We start from the raw sequence: 17,055 nt of genomic DNA, 5'->3' as shown, positions 1-17,055 counted from the left end.
CACATTCGCATATATATTAATTTATTAGTCTTGTCTTTTTGGTTAAACTCGAGGCACTGCTTTGGGAGAAGAGTGGAGGTTCAAAATTAAAAAATATACTAGTGATTAGCCAGCAGCGTTACCACATGCGGAGCGGGTGAGGCGGCGCCTCGGGGGGCTGGCGGGTCTCAGGCCACATGGAGTGGAGGCCCACACACCCCGGGGTGCTCCCCGCTCGCCTCCTGCCCACAGCTCCCAGATGCAGCCAAGGCAAGGGCAAGGGCTAGAGCAGCCGCATCCACAGTGCCCTGGGGACCCCCGGCGTATCTGCGCCCAAAGCTCGACGAGGAGTAAGATGAGGAAGAGAAGGTCATGGAGAAGCCGGAGCTGGTGGCATCAAAGCTGCCACGCCGGGAGCCTGAGCGGGAGCCGGTGCGGGAGCCTGAGCGGGAGCCGGAGGTGGAACCAGCACTGCTGACATTGTAGGGGCTGTAGTAGCCCTTGCTGGATTGGGAGGAGGCCTCCAGCAGCCGCAGGCCAGTCCCATCCTCAATCATGCTCCGGTCCATGGCATCCTTGTAGGAGATCTTGAGCTTGGTCTTGGGGCAGGTGAGGTACTTGGAGTAGGTGTTGACGTCCCGCAGCTTCTGGGCAGTGCGTGCATCAATGGTGCCCTTCTGCAGTGCCTCATCCAGGGAGACGCGGCCAGCGGCATCGGGCTCGATCAGGCCCCCTGTCAGGTACTGCACCTCCAGGAACCGCTGCCCAGCCTCATAGTACAGCCAGCCCTTCTTCAGCGCCTGTGCCGCTGACATCTTCGTCTTGGTCCGCGGGTCCTCGAAGCCATAGAAGGCCTTCTGCGCCAGATTGATGCGGTCCACCATGATCTTGTCAACCAGGCCTTTACTGACTGCGTCGGCAACAGAGCACTTGTCACCGGTGTTGGGGTCTATGATGCCCCCGGTGCAGGCCTGGGCTTCCAGCAGCCTCTGCCCTGTGATGTTGTCCACCAGGTTGCGGCGCATCGCCTCCGTGATGGACACTTTCTCAAGAGTGTCCGTGTCCAAGATGCCCGCCACCGGCCCGGTCTCCTCGGTTGGGTCAGTCCACATGGAGATTTGTGTCCGTGTCAGGGCTGGGCTGACGGTGTAGGAGGAGGAGGATCCCACTGAGGATGACCGTGACCGGAAGCCACCCATGTTGCCAGAGAGCATGTCAGCAAACTCAGTGATGGAGAGGGTGCCTGAGCGATACTGGTCCAGGGCTGACTGGTCAATCAGCCCCTTGCTGATGGCATCATCAATGTCGTACTGGCGCCCTGAGCGTCTGTCAATAATCATTGACTTCACCACACCATCGGAGGAGGAGGTGGTGATCTCTTCCCACTCACACTCCTGCTCTGACAGCTCCAGGTAGGTCTGGTGGTCAATGAGGCCCTTGCGATAGGCTTCGTAGACGGACATCTCCTTGCCCGTCTCCGGGTCAACGATCACCACCCGGCGCTTGCGGACAGAGGACTTGGAGGAGGTCTTCCTCTCCCGCTTCTTCTCCTTCAGGGGCAGGAGGCAGAGGCCAGTCTCTGGGTCTGTGATGCACCGCTCCATGAGCTGCAGATAGGTGAGGTTCTCCTCGGTGTTGGGATCAAAGAAGCCCTTGGTGTCATCGCTGGGGTCCAGCAGAATCTCATTCATCTCCTCATCAAAGAGGCCCCTCTTATAGGCCACCTCCACGGGCAGGCGGTGGCTCTCCTCAGGGTCAATGATGCCTCCTGTGGCGATCTGTGCCTCGAGCAAGCGGATTCCATGGTCCTTCAGGATGAGACCCTTCTTCATGGCCTGGAAGAGGGAGATAAGCTTTCCAGTGTAGGGGTCCCGGTAGCCGGTGACAGCCCTCTCAGCAGAGAGCAGTTTGTCCTTGAACTCAGGGCCCACTATGCCCATTCGCACAGCTTCCTCCACTGTCAGCTTGAGGCCCTTGATGGGATCGATCACATAGCCCGTGGCCGCCTGTGCCTCCAGGAGCTCAAAGGCAGTGCCAGGCCGGATGATCCCCTTCTTCATGGCCTGGTAGACGGACAGACGCTCCTTTGTAGAGTCCACAAAGACACCGGCGATGCAGCTGGTGCCCTCCAGGAACTTTTTGAGGTTTTTAGAGACCTCCTCAACGGAGGTGAGGCCCTCCTGGAGGCGCTGGGCTGTGGCTTCATCCATCACCTGTGAACGGACGAGCTCCTCCACGGTGATCTGCTTCCGCAGACCCCGGAAGGTGAGTTTCCGCGTGTCGCAGAGTGGGAGCAAGAGGAGCCTGGAGTTCTCATCCTTCCGGCAGCGCTTCAGCAGCTGAGTGTAGCTGAGCTTCTCATCCGTGGAGGGGTCCACGTAGCTGCGCACCTCGCTGGGCTCCGAGAGCATGTCGTACGTCTCCTTGTTGATGAAACCCCGCTGGTAAGCCACCTCGAAGGGCAGGTGGAAACCCAGGTGTGGGTCAATGACACCACCAGTGGCAATCTGGGCATCCAGGAGCTTGAGGGCCTCTTCGCTGGGAATGAGATCTTTCTTCATGGCCTGGAAGAGGGAAATCTTCTGTTCGCTGTAGGGATCTCTGTAGCCAGTCACAGCTCTCTCTGCAGACAGGAGCCGGTCGTGGATCTCAGGCCCCACTACACCCTTCCTGACGGCCTCGTCGACAGTCAGCATCTCATTCTTGGTGGGGTCAATCATGAAGCCGGTGGCTGCCTGGGCCTCCAGGAGGGAGCGGGCCACTTCAGAGTTGATCAGCCCCTTTTTCAGTGCCTGGTAGACACTGAGTGTCTGCTTGGAGGAGGGGATGTAGATGCCAGCCACACAGCCTGACCCATAGAGGTACTTCCAGACAGTCTCCACCTCCAGAAGCTCCCGGAAGGTTTTGGAGCCCTGCTTCAGCAGGTTGTAGATTTCCTGTGAGATGATCTTGGCCTCATAGAGATCCTCGGCCGTAAGGCGGCGCCGGACGTAGTCATAGGACATGAGGTTCTGCTGCCGGATGATCTCAGTCTTCTCAATGATCTCAATGATGATAATGATCATGCGCTCCTTGGACACGCGGCCTGACTGGAACTCCTCCATAAGCTGCTTCCGTTGCTCCTCGGGCAGCAGGTCTGAGTGCATGATCTCCCACAGTGACATGGAGGAGCCTGCCCGGCTGCCCACAGGGATGTCCACCTGTGTCTCCTCAAACACCTTCCGTGTCTCTGCCTCTGTGTACACCTGGGTGGTCTCCACCACTTTCGGCTTCTCGGGCTCCCGCAGAGGCAGCAGGTATAGGCCCGTCTCCGGATCCTCGATGCACCTCTCCTTCAGTTGCAGGTAGGTGAGGTTCTCCTGAGTGTTGGGGTCGAAGAAGCCCTTGGTGTCGTCACTGGGGTTGGAGAGGGTCTGGTTCATCTCTTCATCAAAGTAGCCACGGTGGTAGGCCACCTCCACGGGCAGGCGGTGGCTGTGCACAGGGTCGATGATGCCACCGGTGGCGATCTGGGCCTCCAGCAGGCGGATGCCATGCTCCTTGACGATGAGCCCTTTCTTCATGGCCTGGAAGAGAGAGATGGTGTTGCCCGAGTAGGGGTCTTTGTAGCCAGTGACAGCCTTCTCAGCCGACAGCAGCTTCTCATGCAGCTCCGGCCCAACAACGCCAGCCTTCACCGCCTCGTTGACATACAGTTTACGGTTCTTCACAGGGTCAATCAAGAACCCGGTGGCTGCCTGGGCCTCCAGGAGTACCACAGCAGTGCTGGGCCTCAGCAGGTTCCTCTTCATAGCCTCATAGATGTTCAGCTTCTCCTTGGTGGCCTCCACATAGACGCCAGCAATGCAGTCACTGCCATGCAGGAACCTCCTCACTGCATCTGTCTCAGAGAGCTCCTTCACTGTCTTCTTGCCTTCCTTCAGCTGCTCATACTGGGATTTGCTGATGATGCGGGACTCCAGCAGCTCACTGGCCGGCACCGGCGTCCGCAGACCACTGAACGTCAGCTTCTCCTGCTTTTTGGTCTCTGTCTCCTCAATGATGGTGATCACAATCTTGATGATCTTCTCGATGGTCACCTTGCCAGTTTTGTACTGTCGGAGCAGCTCCCGCCTGTGCTCCTCTGTGAAGTACTCAGAGTGGATCAGCTCCCAGATGGTCATCGTCTGGCCCTTCATGCTGCCCACCGGGACCTCTATGGTGGTCTTGTCAAAGCACTCCCTGGCCTGGCTGTCAGTGTAGACCTCCTCCTGCTGCGACTGGATGGCCTTGTCAGACAGGGGCAGCAGGCACAGGCCAGTCTGCTTGTCACGGTGGCAGCTCTTTTGCAGCTGGGTGTAAGTGAGGTGCTCCTGGGTGTTGGGACAGTAGAAAGCCTTGGCATCATCTCGGAGCTCAGTCAGAGCCTTGTTTATCTCTGGGTCAAAGTAGCCACGCTTGTAAGCGACCTCAAGTGGGAGTCGGTGGCTGTTGACAGGGTCAATGATGCCACCAGTGGAGAGCTGGACATCCAGTAGCCGGAGTCCAGTGTCACTGGGGATGAGGCCCTTCTTGAGTGCCTGGTAGAGAGAAACCGTCTGGCCTGTGTAGGGATCCTTGTAGCCAGTCACTGCCTTCTCTGCTGACAGCAGCTTCTCATGGAACTCTGGCCCCACCACCTCGGCTTTCACCGCCTCATCCACAGAGAAGAGTTTGTTCCCCACAGGGTCGATGATGTAACCGGTGGCAGCTTGTGCCTCCAGCAGGGACAGGGCAACCTCTGGCTTCAACAGGTTTCTCTTCAGGGCCTCATAGAAGGTGAGCTTCTGGCCCGTTGACTCCACCAGGACACCGGCAATGGCATCGGTGCCCTTCAGGTACTGCCGCACGGACTCCATCTCTGCCACATCCTTCACAGACTTCTTGCCCTGGTGCAGTTGGTTGTAGAGGTCCTTGTTGATGACCTTGCTTTCCAGCAGCTCGGCAGCAGGCACAGGGGCCCGCAGGCCCTCAAAGCACATCTGGCTCTTTTTCTCGCTTTCCTCCACAACCGTGATGATGATCTTGATGATCTTCTCCACCGTGATCTTGCCAGTCCTGTACTGCTGGATCAGGTCCCGCCTTTGGTCCTCAGTGAAGTATTCAGAATTGATCAGCTCCCAGATGGTCATCGTCTTCCCTTGGAACTTGCCGAATGGTGCAGTCACTGTAGCCTTCTTGAAGACGTCCTTGGCTTCCTTGTCTGTGTAGACCAGCTCCCTTGCTTTGGCCGCCTGGTCAGTGAGTGGCAGGAGGCACAGCCCCGTGTCCGGGTCAGTCACGCACCGTTCCATCAGCTGCAGGTAGGTGAGGTTCTCCTGAGTGTTGGGGTCAAAGAAGCCCTTGGTGTCATCAGTGGGGTCAGACAGGACCTGGTTCATCTCCTCATCGAAGTAGCCACGTTTGTAGGCAGCTTCCACAGGCAGGCGGTGGCTGTGCACAGGGTCAATGATGCCACCAGTGGCGATCTGGGCCTCAAGCAGACGGATGCCATGATCCCTGACAATGAGATCCTTTGTCATGGCTTGGAAGAGGGAGATCTTGTCGCCTGTGTACGGATCCTTGTAGCCAGTGACAGCCCGCTCAGCCGACAGCATCTTGTTATGCAGCTCTGGCCCAATCACACCCTCTCGCACCGCCTCGTTCACTGAGAGCCTCGCGTTCCGCACAGGGTCGATGATGAAACCAGAGGCAGCCTGAGCCTCCAGTAGCACCAACGCCGTGCCTGGGCTGAGAAGCTTCTTCTTCATGGCTTCGTAGATGCTCATCTTCTGGTTGGTGGGTTTGATCAGCAAACCAGCAATGCTGCTCTTCCCCTGTAGGTACTTCTTGATGTCCTCCCTCTGCGAGAGCTCATCCACACTCACAACTCCCTTTGACAACTTGTCCAAGTTCTCTCTGCTCAGAATGCCAGCATCAGCCAGCTTCTCTGCTGACACCTTCTGCCGAATGCCATCAAAGGCAAACTCTGGCTCCCCATTCTGTGCTAAGCCGTCCACTGCATCCCGGCCATTGGGCACAGCCTTGATGTCCAGCAGCTGTGTCGTTGTAACTGCAGCCTCCCCAGGCAGGTCATCTGTCTGAATCATGATCTCCCGTCTCTGGGCCAGGGCAGCCTTGTACTCCTCCTGCATCTGCTCAAGTCTCTCCCTCAGCTTCTTGTTCTCCTCTTCCAGAAGTTTCTCCTGCTGCTGTCGCTGCCTCTCCAGCTGCTGCAGCTCCTCTTGCTTGTGCCTGACGTTTTCCTCAGCCTCTTTCTGATGCTTCTTAGCTTCGTCCAACATGGCTTTCAACTGCTGCTTCTCCTGCTCCATCTCCTGCTGCTGCCTCTCCTGCTCTGCCTTCAGGTTCTGGGCTTTGTTCACCTCGTCCTTAAAGAGCTTCTCCAGCTTCAATTTCTCCTCCTCAACGAACTTCTCCTTCTGCAGCAGGGCATCCTTCTCTGACAGGAAGCTCTGCTGGAGAAGCTGCGTCTCCTGACGAAGCTGAGCCTGCTGGGCCACCTGCATCTGGGGTGGGAGAGAGGACAGTGTGGTCAGACACCGAGGAGGGCAGTGTGGGGGACTGAGGGCAGGGGGGTGAGGGGGCACAGCATGGGCAGCACCAGGGAACACAGAGTCACCCACACACTCCGCTATGTTGGGTAAGAATTAAGGAGCAGAGCCGGGGTTAGGGAGCCATATAACACAACACGGGGCAGGACAAACAGGGGGAGGACATGAGCGATCCTCCAGCACCGAGGCTGGAAATGGGGCACAAAGAGGGAACACAGCAGGACACACTGTGGGGCCGAAGAGCTGACCCTGGTGGTGGGAATCCCCCCTTCACAGTAGGAGATGGGATGGAGGTCCCGCTCTGACACTGCCTGTGGGGTTTGCTTCAGTGGTCCCAGCTCTACACACACCCCTGACCCACATGGGGGGGTCCTGCGCCACCATCCCCAGTGATGGTCCTTGGGGACCTGGCTAGGGATGGTGTGGGGTGGCTGGGGAGAGGGACAGCCTCCCTGCATATCACCACCGCTAAGGGGGACCCACAGCTCAGTACCTCCTCTGCCTTCTGCTGCAGCAGTGCTGCCTCCCTCTTCAGCTTGTCCTTCTCATCCTCCAGGTCAGCAATGGCCTTCCGCAGCTTCTCTGCAACCTCATCGCTCTGGTGCCGTTGGATCTCCAGAGTCTGCACCAATGTCATCTTTGCCTGTGTGGCCAGCTCAGTCTCGTGCAGCCTCTCACTGATCTCCTCTGCCTGCTTCTTGAACCGCTTGGCTTCTTCCTCAGCCTTGGCCTGGGCCATGCTCATCTCTGCCACTTGCACTTTGAGGCGCTCAGCCTCAGCTGTAATGTCCAGTTGCCGCCGGCGCTCGGCCTCCAATGTCTTCTGGAAGCCCTCAGTCTCCTCGGCCAGGCGCTGCTGCATCTGCTCCTTGTCCTCCTGCAGCCGCTTGGCGTGTTCCTGCGCCAGGTCCTTCTGCTTCTGCAGCACCTCGGCCTCAGCCCGCAGCCGCGTGGCCTCCTGCACCGCCTGCATCTTCTCCTTCAGCATCTTCTCTGCCAGCGCCCGCTGCTGTGCCAAGTCATCCTCGGCCAGCTGCCGCATGCGGGCAGCCTCCTGTGCCTCCACGCTCAGCCGGGCCACCTCCTCCGCCACATGCTTCATCTTCTCAGCCTCCTCTGCCAGGAACTTCTGCGTGTTGTCCTTGTCCTTGAGGATCAGTGCCTTGTTCTCCTCCTCAATGCGGCTCTTCAGCTTGGCCAGCTCCTCCATCTGCACCCGGACCTTGAAGAGCTCCTCCTCCACCTGAGCCTTCTGCCGGACAGCATCCGTCACCTCCTCCTTCAGCCGCTGCAGCTCCTCATCCAGGATGCCCTTCTGATGGTCTGTCTCATCCAGTTGCAGCTTCACCTTGGTCAGCTCCTGCTCCACCTGTGCCTTCTGCCGCAGTGTCTGCTCGGCAAACTTCTTGTGTTTCTCCATCTCGGCATCCGCCAGCTGCTTCTGCCGCAGGGCCGCCTGTTCTGCCTGCGCCCGCTTCGCCGCCTCCAGCTCGGCTTCCTTCCTCAGCTTCTCTGCATCTGCCTGTGCCTGTGCCTTGGCCTGCGCCTCCTCCTCAGCCCGCTGCTTCAGCCGCTCGGCCTCCTCCACGCGCTGCCGGGACAGGCTGGCATCCTGCTCAGCCTTGCCACGGGCAAACTCAGCCTCCTCAGCCGCCCGCCGGGCCTGTTCAGCCTCCTCGCGCAGCCGGTCCAGGAGGCTCTGCTCCTGCTGCCGTGTCTGCAGCAGCTCCTGCTCCTTCTGCTGCACGGCAGCCAAGTGAGCCTTCTCCTCTGCTGCAATCCGCTTCTGCGCCGCCTCCCGCGCCAGCTGGATCTGTCGCTCCGACTCCTTCTCCGCCAGCTCCTTCTGCCGCCGCGCCTCTTCCACCATGGCCCGCAGCCGCTCCACCTCCTCCAGAGCCAGCCGCCGCTGCCGCCCGGCCTCTTCTTCGGCTGCCAGGATGGCCTGAACCTTCTCCTCAGCCTCACGCCGCCGGCCCTCCTCCTCCAGCGCCAGCGCCCGCTGCCGCTCGGCCTCCTGCTCTGCGTGCTCCCGGCTGCGCTGCACCTCCTCCGCCTCTCCGCGGATGCGGTTTAGCTCTCGCTCCAGCTCCCTCTTGCCAGCCGAGGCCTTCTCAAAGCTGGCCTTGAGGGCGCGGATCTCCTCCTCCACCTGCCGCCGCTGCTGCAGCGTGTCCTCCACCAGCCCCTTCTGGCGCTCCAGCTCGCTCTCTGAGGAGCGCTTCAGCAGAGCAATCTTCTCCTCGATGTCCTGCTTGTGCTGAGCCGCCTGCTCCTCCAGCAGCTTGCGCTGGTAGGCCTCGTCCTCCGCCAGTCGCCGCAGCCGCTCGTTCTCCGCCTCCTTCTCCTTCAGCGCAATCTCCGCCTCCGCCTTCAACCGCGAGGCCTCGTTGATGGCCGCCAGCTTCTCCTTCAGGATGCGCTCAGCCTCAGCTCGCTGCCGGCTGGCCTCTTCTTCTGCCAGCTGCCGCTGCCGCTTGGCCTCCTCAGAGAGGGCACGCAGGCGGGCGGCCTCCTCAGCCAGCTCCCGCAGCTTGCTGGCCTCGGCCTCCAGCCGCTGCTTCGACTTCTCACTGCTCGAGCGTGACTCCTCCTCTGTCTTGGCCTTGCTCTCCAGCAGGACCTCCATCTCAGCCCGCAACTTGGCCAGCTCCTCCTCCAGCTCCTTCCTCCTCTGAATAGCCTCGTTAACCTCGCTCTTCAGCCGCGAGAGCTCTTCCTCGAGGAGCAGGCGCTGCTGCTCCCCGTTTTCCATCTCTGCCTTCAGTCGGATCAGCTCCTGCTCCGCTGCCAGCTTCTGTTGGGCTGTCCCCTCCGCCAGCTCCCGCTGCTTCTCCAGTTCCTCTTCTGCCAGCTCTTTCTGCCGCAGGGCCGCCTCCTCTGCCTTGGCGCGCTTGCGGGCCTCGCGCTCCGCATCCTCCTTCTGCTTCTCAGCCTCCTCTTGTGCCAGCGACTTCTTGTGGGCCACCTCCTCAGCCTGCAGCCGCAGGCGCAGTGCCTCGTTGGCCTTCTGCCGCCAGCGCTCCAGCTCCTTCTCGGCCTCCTCCCGTGAGCGCTCGGCCTCCAGCTGCTGCCTCTTCAGCCTCTCGGCCTCCTCCTGCAGCTGGGCCACCGCATCATGCTCCTGCTGCAGAGACAGCTCCAGCTGCGCCGTCTTCTCCGCAAATGAGAGCCTCTTGCTCTGCAGCTCGGCCTCGGCACTGCGCTGGGCCACTTCCTGGGCCACTTGGATCTGCCGATCCTTCTCGGCCTCTGCCTGCCGCATGCGCCGCTCAGCCTCCTCCGCCTGCAGCCGCAGCTGCTCCAGGTCCGCCACCGCCTTCTGCTTCTCTCGTGCCGCCTCACGCTCAGCCTGCACCTTGCGCTTCAGTTCCTCCTCTGCCTCCCGTTTCTTCTGGCTCTCCTCCTTCACCTGCCGGCGCAGGCGCTCGGCCTCCTCCTGTGCCTGCCGCTTCTGCCGCTCAGCCTCCTCGGCGCGCGCCCGCAGTTCCTGCAGCTCCGTCTCGGCACCCTCGCGCTGTTTCTCAGTGCTCTCCAGCTGCAGGCGGATGAGGCGGATCTCCTCCTCCACCTTCTTGCGGTTGTACTCGGCCTCCTCGATCAGCTTCACCTTGGACTTGATCTGGTGGTCTGAGTTCTGCCGCAGCTGCATCAGCTCCTGCTGGATGTTTTGCTTCTGCTGCTCGGCATCCACGGCCACCACCTCCCGCCGGGTGACCTCCTCCTGCATACGGAGCTGCAGCTCCCGCGCTTCCGCCTCCGCCTGTGCCTTGGCTTTGGCGTGGGCCTCGGCCAGTTGCCGTTGCTTCTCCAGCTGCGCCTCCACCTCCGCCAGCCGCTTCCTCTCCTCCTCCTTCAGCTTCTCGGCGGCTTTCTGGAGGGGAAAGAGGGTGCAGGGGACAGAGAGGGGAGAGAGAGACAAATCACAAGGGATGCGATCGCGCCACGGCGTCGACACCGGCCAAGCCACGCACCGCCGAGCCAGCAGAGGGGTGGAGGAATTGCGTGGAAGGGCTTCGGCCCCTGGGCCACCCCATGAGCCGGTGGCAGTGTCACCAGCTTCCAGAAGACGTACGGCAGGACAGGGGACACATGACAGCACAGGCAGACAGGCAACGGGAGCCAGACAGCAGCGCAGTAAGCGCATGGCCACATACCAGAGAGAAGGGACAGAGCGCGAGTGGAGCCCAAGCGATGGAGACAGATGCGAGCAGCGTGCACACCACCACCATGGCTCCCCACATGAGGGGGCCGGCACAGACAGCCCCTGCTGTGGGCAAATAAGAGAGACAGCCCAAGTGCCAAGAGCAGGATAGAGAGGAGCCATCCGAGAGTGGTGCCAACAGAGGTTTCCCTGTCGGGAAAGTCTTGACAATGGAGAGAGTGATCCAGCCGATTTGAACCCCTCCTGGCTGTTTCCAGGTGCAAGCACAGCACTCACACTCCATGCACCATGAGAGAGGCAGCCGCACGCCCCACAGGACCCGGGCACTGCGCATGCGAGGGAGCCAGATCCCTGCGCCAGACCCCCGATCCCAGGAGCAGCACAGAGGCTGAAGAGGGAGAGGAGGACAGGGCGAGCTATGAAGAAGGTGGGGGTGCCACAGGGAGAGGGCATGCGCAGAGTGAGTACCTGGTGCAGGGCTGCCAGAGTCATCCTGGTTTTTTACCCTCCATTAGATTCCCACCAACACAAACATCCCCCAAGAAAAAGCACCGGCAAAGCGGCTCCGAGGGCAGAAACCAAGAATTAGAGAGGTTACCCCACGCCAGATCCCGCAGGCCGGCGCCCAGCACAGCGGCATGCGCAGGCGGGTGCTGACTGCACTACGTGTATCTGGGAAGTGCCTCCTACCACCAGTCACACCAGAGCCCCTGGCACCTGGAGCCAGCTTGGCTCAGAGACTCTCCACACCCAGAGCCAGTGGCCTCGCTCCCGGGAGCCCAGCAGGGAGCAGAGTTAGAGGCTGTGAGTCAGTGTTAGTGATGGGGCCAGAGTCACAGCCATGGGCCAGTGTCAGTGATGGGTCTGAGGCCAGAGTCATGGCCGTGGGGCAGTGTTAGTAATGAGGCTGGAGCCAGAGTCACAGCCAGAGGCCAGTGTTAGTGATGGAGCCAGGGCTGGAGCCACGGCTGTGGGCCAGTGTTAGTGATGGCAACCAGGGCCAGAGTCACAGCCATGGGCTGGCGTTACTGATGGGACTGGAGTCCCTGTTAACCACGCTCCCCGCGGTTACACACCCAGCAGTGCCACCCCACGCCACTCCCTACCTCCTCCTCCTCCAGCCGCCGCAGCGTCTCGGTGATGAACTTGATGTACTGTGTGGTGAGTGTGGTCAGCTCGCTGTATTGTGTCCGCAGGTCCACATACTGTGGAGACAGAGGGTCAGTGAGAGGGAGGGGAGCACACCCACAGACCCCCAGTCCCTTGGCAATGGTGGGGCCAGATAGCGGTGAGTCTGCACAGCAGCCCCCCAAGTCCACCCCTTCATGAGCAGCCATGCTTTGGGAGCCATGGGGCACCCCAGGCCCACAGCAGTGGGACCCCCCTCACCTCCTGGATGATGCTGTCAGACGCCGACTGCACTTTGGGCTTCTTGGCCGGTGACGCCACCGGCTCCACCTGCGCCTTGAAGCTCACTAGCTGCAGCTCATAGTCCTGCCAGGGAGAGGGTGCTCAGTGTGGCATCACACCTCTGGCAAGACCCCCAGCCTTGGCATTGTCCCCACAGTGACCCATGGGACACTGTGCTGCCCCCTAGCCCCACCAGTCCCAGCCCCCCAGGCAGCAGGCACACCTTGATGGCATCAATGTACTGCTTGGCATAGCGCTGGCACTCCTCCACCTTCTCCTTGTGCTGCTCACACTCTTCCAGCAGTTTCTGGGGAGACATCTGAGGGTGAGTCCAGGCATCCCACAGCCACCAGAGAGCACCCCTAGCCACTCCACAGTTGGGAATGGCCAGGAGCACCCCTACCCTGATGGGGATAGTCAAGAGCACCCCTCATCCTGACACAGCCAGGGACAGACAAGAGCACCCCTTGTCCCACTATGGCCACCCAAGAGCCCTCCCCACCCCAACACAGCAGGCACAGGTGAGAGCACTCCCTGCCCCATTTGGGTCCAGATATGGTCCAGGTGTACCCTCACCCTGTCACAGCAGGGGACGGCTACATGCACTCCTTGCCCTGCCAGGTATGGCCAGGTACACACCTCACCCCACTAGGGATGGCCAGGAGCACTCCTTGCCTCACCAGGGATGGCTGGGCATACCCTTCACCCCACTGGGGATGACCAGGAGCATCCCTCACCCCACAGCAGCCAGAAATGCCCCGGCACAGCCCTTGCCACACCAGGGACTGGCAGGAGCACCTCTCACCCTACCACAGTTGGGGATGGTCAGGCACACCCCTCACCCCGTTGGGGATTGCCAGCAAGCCCCCTTGCCACACCACAGCCAGGACACCCCTTGTCCCGCCGCTGGCTCTACCTTCTCCTGCAGGAGCTGCTCGCGCACAGTCTGGCTGTCGGTGATGGGCACGGCCTGGATGGCCTCCTGGCGCTGCCGGGCATCACGAATCCACTGGCGCAGGGCATCGCAGCTCTGCCGGTAGTAGCGCAGCTGGCGGCCCAGCTGGTCCAGCTCACGCTGGCGCAGGTCGGTCTGGCTCAGCACAGCCTGCCAGCGCTCCAGCAGCTGCTGCACCCGCTCCCGGTACCGCTCCAGGTCCACATCCCGCTCGCTGTGGCCGCGGACCATCCGCTCGTTGACGTCCTTGGCCTTACCGAGGTCGGCCTCCAGGGTGCTGAAGAAGGGCTGGTGCCCCTCAGCCTGTGTCCGCAGCCGCTGTGGCAGATGGGCAGGGGTCAGTGCCAGCCCCAGCTCCACCAGAACCTCCTGGCATTCCCTGGAATCCCCCCCGTACCTTCAGCTCAGCCTTGCTGGCCTCCAGCTCAGCGAGGTCAGCTGGCACTGCCTGCACGTCCTTCAGCTGCTCCTCGTACTTGCGGAGCAGCTCCTCAGCCCCCTGCGTGCTCCGGATCACCAGCCCAATGGTCTTCAGCCTGTGGCAGAGGAAGGGATCAGCCAGGAGCAGGACAGGAGTGGGATGGGAGTGGGACAGGAGTAGGATGGGCTCAGCTGAGAGTGGGACAGCTCAGCCAGATCAGTAGCACAGAGCCATGAGGGAAGGAAAAGGGTAAAAAAAGGAAGAAGGGGAGAAGGGAAAAGGGAAAACTTTCTAATCCCCACTGACTGCCCAGGCTCATTCCCAGCCCAAGGTTCATAGAAGCCACACAGTGCCAGGGCTGAGAGTACACTCACTTCTCCAGGTAGATGGTGGAAAGGCTGTACACCTGTTCCATCTTCCGCAGGGTGACCTCCAGCTCTGAGCGCAGGACAGGGGCTGAGCCCGCCTGCTCTGGCTGTGCCAGCACCTGCTCCGTCTTCTCACTGACCTTGGCCAGGTTCTTCTGGATGCCCTCCAGCTCCAGGTGGGTTTGCTGTGGGGAGGGAGTCCCTCAATCCCTGCCACCTGCAGGTCAGGGCTGACCCCCCACTGACCACTCCCTTGGCTCCCTCAGACCCGAGGAGGAGCCGAGCAGGGGAAGGATCTGCAGCCCACCAGAGCAAGTGGGCAGGGGAGGTTTACATGCGATATTGGGAACAATTCCTTCTGCAATGGCGTGTACAGCCCCGGCACAGGTAGAGTCCCCATGCCTGGGGGGATTTAACAGCTGTGTGGATGTGGCACTTGGGGGCACAGTTTAGTGGAGGACCTGGCAGTGCTGGGGGAGCATCTGGACTCAATGGGCTCTGAGGGTTTTTCCAACCCAAACCATTCTGTGATTCCATGACAGTCCCATCCTGACACCGAGATCCCCATCCGTGTGCATCGCACACGTGTCACACGCCCGCACACACATGTCACACACCTGCTGCTCGGCCTGGCGCTGGGCACACTCACGCAGCGGGTCGGTGTCCAGGGGCAGGCGCAGGCGGTGCACGGTTCGGCTCTCACAGCTCTCCAGCTGCAGCCGGATGTCCTTCAGCTGTGAGATGTAGCTCTTGCACAGCGACTCATCCTGCTCTCCTACGGGGGCACATAGGGATGTCTCAGTATGCTGGGGACACCCCAGGAACACCATGGGAACTGGCAGATGTCTCAGTGCCCCACAGACACCCTGCAGACCCGTGGCAGGGAAGGTGGACAGGGAGACAGCTCAGCACCCCAGGGACACCGTGGGGACACTGCAGGGACCCATAGCAGGCAGGGGACACCTACCTTTCTCCTGGCTACGCAGCAGCAGCTCGTATTTGTGGGTGCAGGCATTGTAGTCGCGCTCCACCTGCAGCCGGTCATCGGGCTGGAAGCTCTGGGCATCCTGGCTGTCCCGCAGGAACTCCTGGTAGTGGGTTTCCAGGCTGCGCAGGACCTGCCGCACCTCCTCTGCTGGCAGCGTGCGGAACTGGGGGGGGGTATGGCTGTGTCAGCCCCCATAGGGACTCACAGGGGACTCCCGTGCCACTCTGGAATCCCTGGGGACTCACCGTGATGTGTGTCCAGGACTGGATCTGCTGGATGTCCCGGGTCAGGTACTGCCAGGCACGGAGGCTGCGCAGGTCCTGGTGCAGCTGCTGCCACAGTCCCAGCAGCTGCTGGTGGATGGTCTCCAGCCTTAGGGGACACAGTGTTTAGCAGAGGGAACACGAGGGAACCCAGGGAGGGATGCAAGGTCAGTGTCCGCACCTGTGCACAGCATCCAGAGCCTCCTTGTTGGGGGGTGGCAGGAGGAAACAGACGGAGGGAACAATGGCCTCGCTGCCACCGGCGCTCACCACCCGCCACTGCTGCGGCTGTGCATTGCTTAGCAGGGCACACGTGTCATTCTTGTGCACTGTCACCTGAAAGGCAGGGGGTCAGGGTGGGGCAGAGTATGCTGTGTCTCCTCATGTCCCCTCCATATCTCCCTGTGTCCCCCTATAGAGCTGGTGTGGTGTCAGACTGGGGTGAGGGATCCCTGTGTCCCCCATCATGTCCCACCATGGGGCTGGGGCAGAGTTGGAGCAGGGTGGGGTTCCCCCATGTCCATTTCATGTTCCCTTATATTCCCCTATGTCTCCTCCTATTCCTCCATATTCCTGTGTCCCACTCCCTTGTCCTCCTCCTGTGTCCCCCCCCACAGGACTGGGGCAGCACCACAGAGGAATGAGGGGATGCCAGTGGCCCCTTGTAGTGCCCAGTGTCTCCCAATTGCACTAGGGTGGTCTCATACTAGGGTGGAGGACCCCCAGTGTTCCTGTATATCCCCCAATGACAGAATCATAGAATCAACTGGGTTGGAAAAGACCTCTGAGATCATCCAGTCCAACCCTTGGTCCAACTCCAGTCCCTTTACCAGATCATGGCACTCAGTTAAAAACCTCCAGGGGTGGGGAATCCACCCCCTCTCTGGGCAGCCCATTCCAGTGCCTGAGCACTCTCTCTGTAAAGAATTTTTTTCTCATCTCCAACTTCAATTTCCCCTGGCAGAGCTTGAGCCCATCGTGCCCCTTGTCCTGTTGCTGAGTGCCTGGGAGAAGAGACCAACCCCCACCTGGCCAGAACTTCCCTTCAGGCAGTTCTAGACAGTGCTGAGGTCACCTCTGAGCCTCCTCTTCTCCAGGCTAAACACCCTCAACTCTCCCCACAGCACTTGTGCTCCAGTCCCTTCTCCAGCCTCGTTGCTGTTCAATGGGGCTGGGGTGGTAAGAGGGAAGTGGAGGGCCCCTTTTGTCCCACCATGTCCCCTCACAGGGCCAGGGTAGCATGAAAGCAGGGTTGGGGATCCCCCATATCTTCCCAGGGTGTTGTCAGTCCAGAGTGGGTGTCCTCCTGTGATCCCCCTTGGCCCCCCGTGGACCCTGTGTCAGATTGGGGTTCTGGTCCCATCATGTCCTCCAACATCTTCCCAGCAACCCTCACACCACCCCAGCCCCTGTGACCCCCGCACCTCCATTTGCTTGTAGTCACAGACAGCCTGGATGGGGGGACGGCCCTGCAGGGGGGTCCCGGGGCTTCGTGGCTTCAGCTGCACAATGGTCCTGGCACGGCGGGCAAGAGCCCCCAGCTGCGTCCCCAACTCTGCCAGCTGCTCCTTCTGCTCCTGTGGGAGCAGGTTTGGGGTACCTCAGGATTTTGGTTTGGAGGTGCATGAGGAATTTAGGGAAATAGCAGGTTTTTTAGGGGAGCTCAGGAATACTGGGAGGTCCTAAAGGTTTTGGAAGCTCTCAGGATTTTGCAGGGGTCCCAGGGATTTGGGGTGGGGTCAGGAATGTGAGGGGGGAGTCATCACCCTGGCCTGTTACAGTGGGAGGCATGTTTTGGGCATCATCCCAGGAGCTGCAGTGGGGATGGGGGTCACCCTGAAGGGACCACCTTGGGGATCTTGGGGGGGTCAATTTGGCAGGTCCCTCCAGGGTCCCATTTGCCCTCACCACGAGGTCATGAAGCAGAGTCATCC

The 17,055-nt window shown here is 60.7% G+C and overlaps 1 protein-coding gene across 1 annotated transcript in view; it reads right to left on the bottom strand.

The window, feature by feature from the left end:
• Positions 1-17,055, bottom strand: part of PLEC (plectin) — a 72,976-nt gene that overhangs the window by 30,752 nt on the left and 25,169 nt on the right. The window contains exons 20-32 of the mRNA XM_071581860.1: positions 16,546-16,698; positions 15,303-15,457; positions 15,104-15,230; positions 14,838-15,021; positions 14,488-14,645; positions 13,877-14,055; positions 13,479-13,617; positions 13,043-13,399; positions 12,350-12,433; positions 12,106-12,210; positions 11,823-11,921; positions 7,045-10,425; positions 174-6,506 (exon numbers count right to left, since the gene is read on the bottom strand). Of these exons, the coding sequence (XP_071437961.1) occupies positions 174-6,506; positions 7,045-10,425; positions 11,823-11,921; positions 12,106-12,210; positions 12,350-12,433; positions 13,043-13,399; positions 13,479-13,617; positions 13,877-14,055; positions 14,488-14,645; positions 14,838-15,021; positions 15,104-15,230; positions 15,303-15,457; positions 16,546-16,698 (11,454 nt within the window). The remainder of the gene's footprint in view (positions 1-173; positions 6,507-7,044; positions 10,426-11,822; positions 11,922-12,105; positions 12,211-12,349; positions 12,434-13,042; positions 13,400-13,478; positions 13,618-13,876; positions 14,056-14,487; positions 14,646-14,837; positions 15,022-15,103; positions 15,231-15,302; positions 15,458-16,545; positions 16,699-17,055) is intronic.

Source organism: Pithys albifrons, unplaced genomic scaffold, assembly GCF_047495875.1.
Source record: "Pithys albifrons albifrons isolate INPA30051 unplaced genomic scaffold, PitAlb_v1 scaffold_45, whole genome shotgun sequence".
NCBI lineage: Eukaryota > Metazoa > Chordata > Aves > Passeriformes > Thamnophilidae > Pithys > Pithys albifrons.
This window is presented reverse-complemented; position numbering and strand designations above follow the sequence as displayed.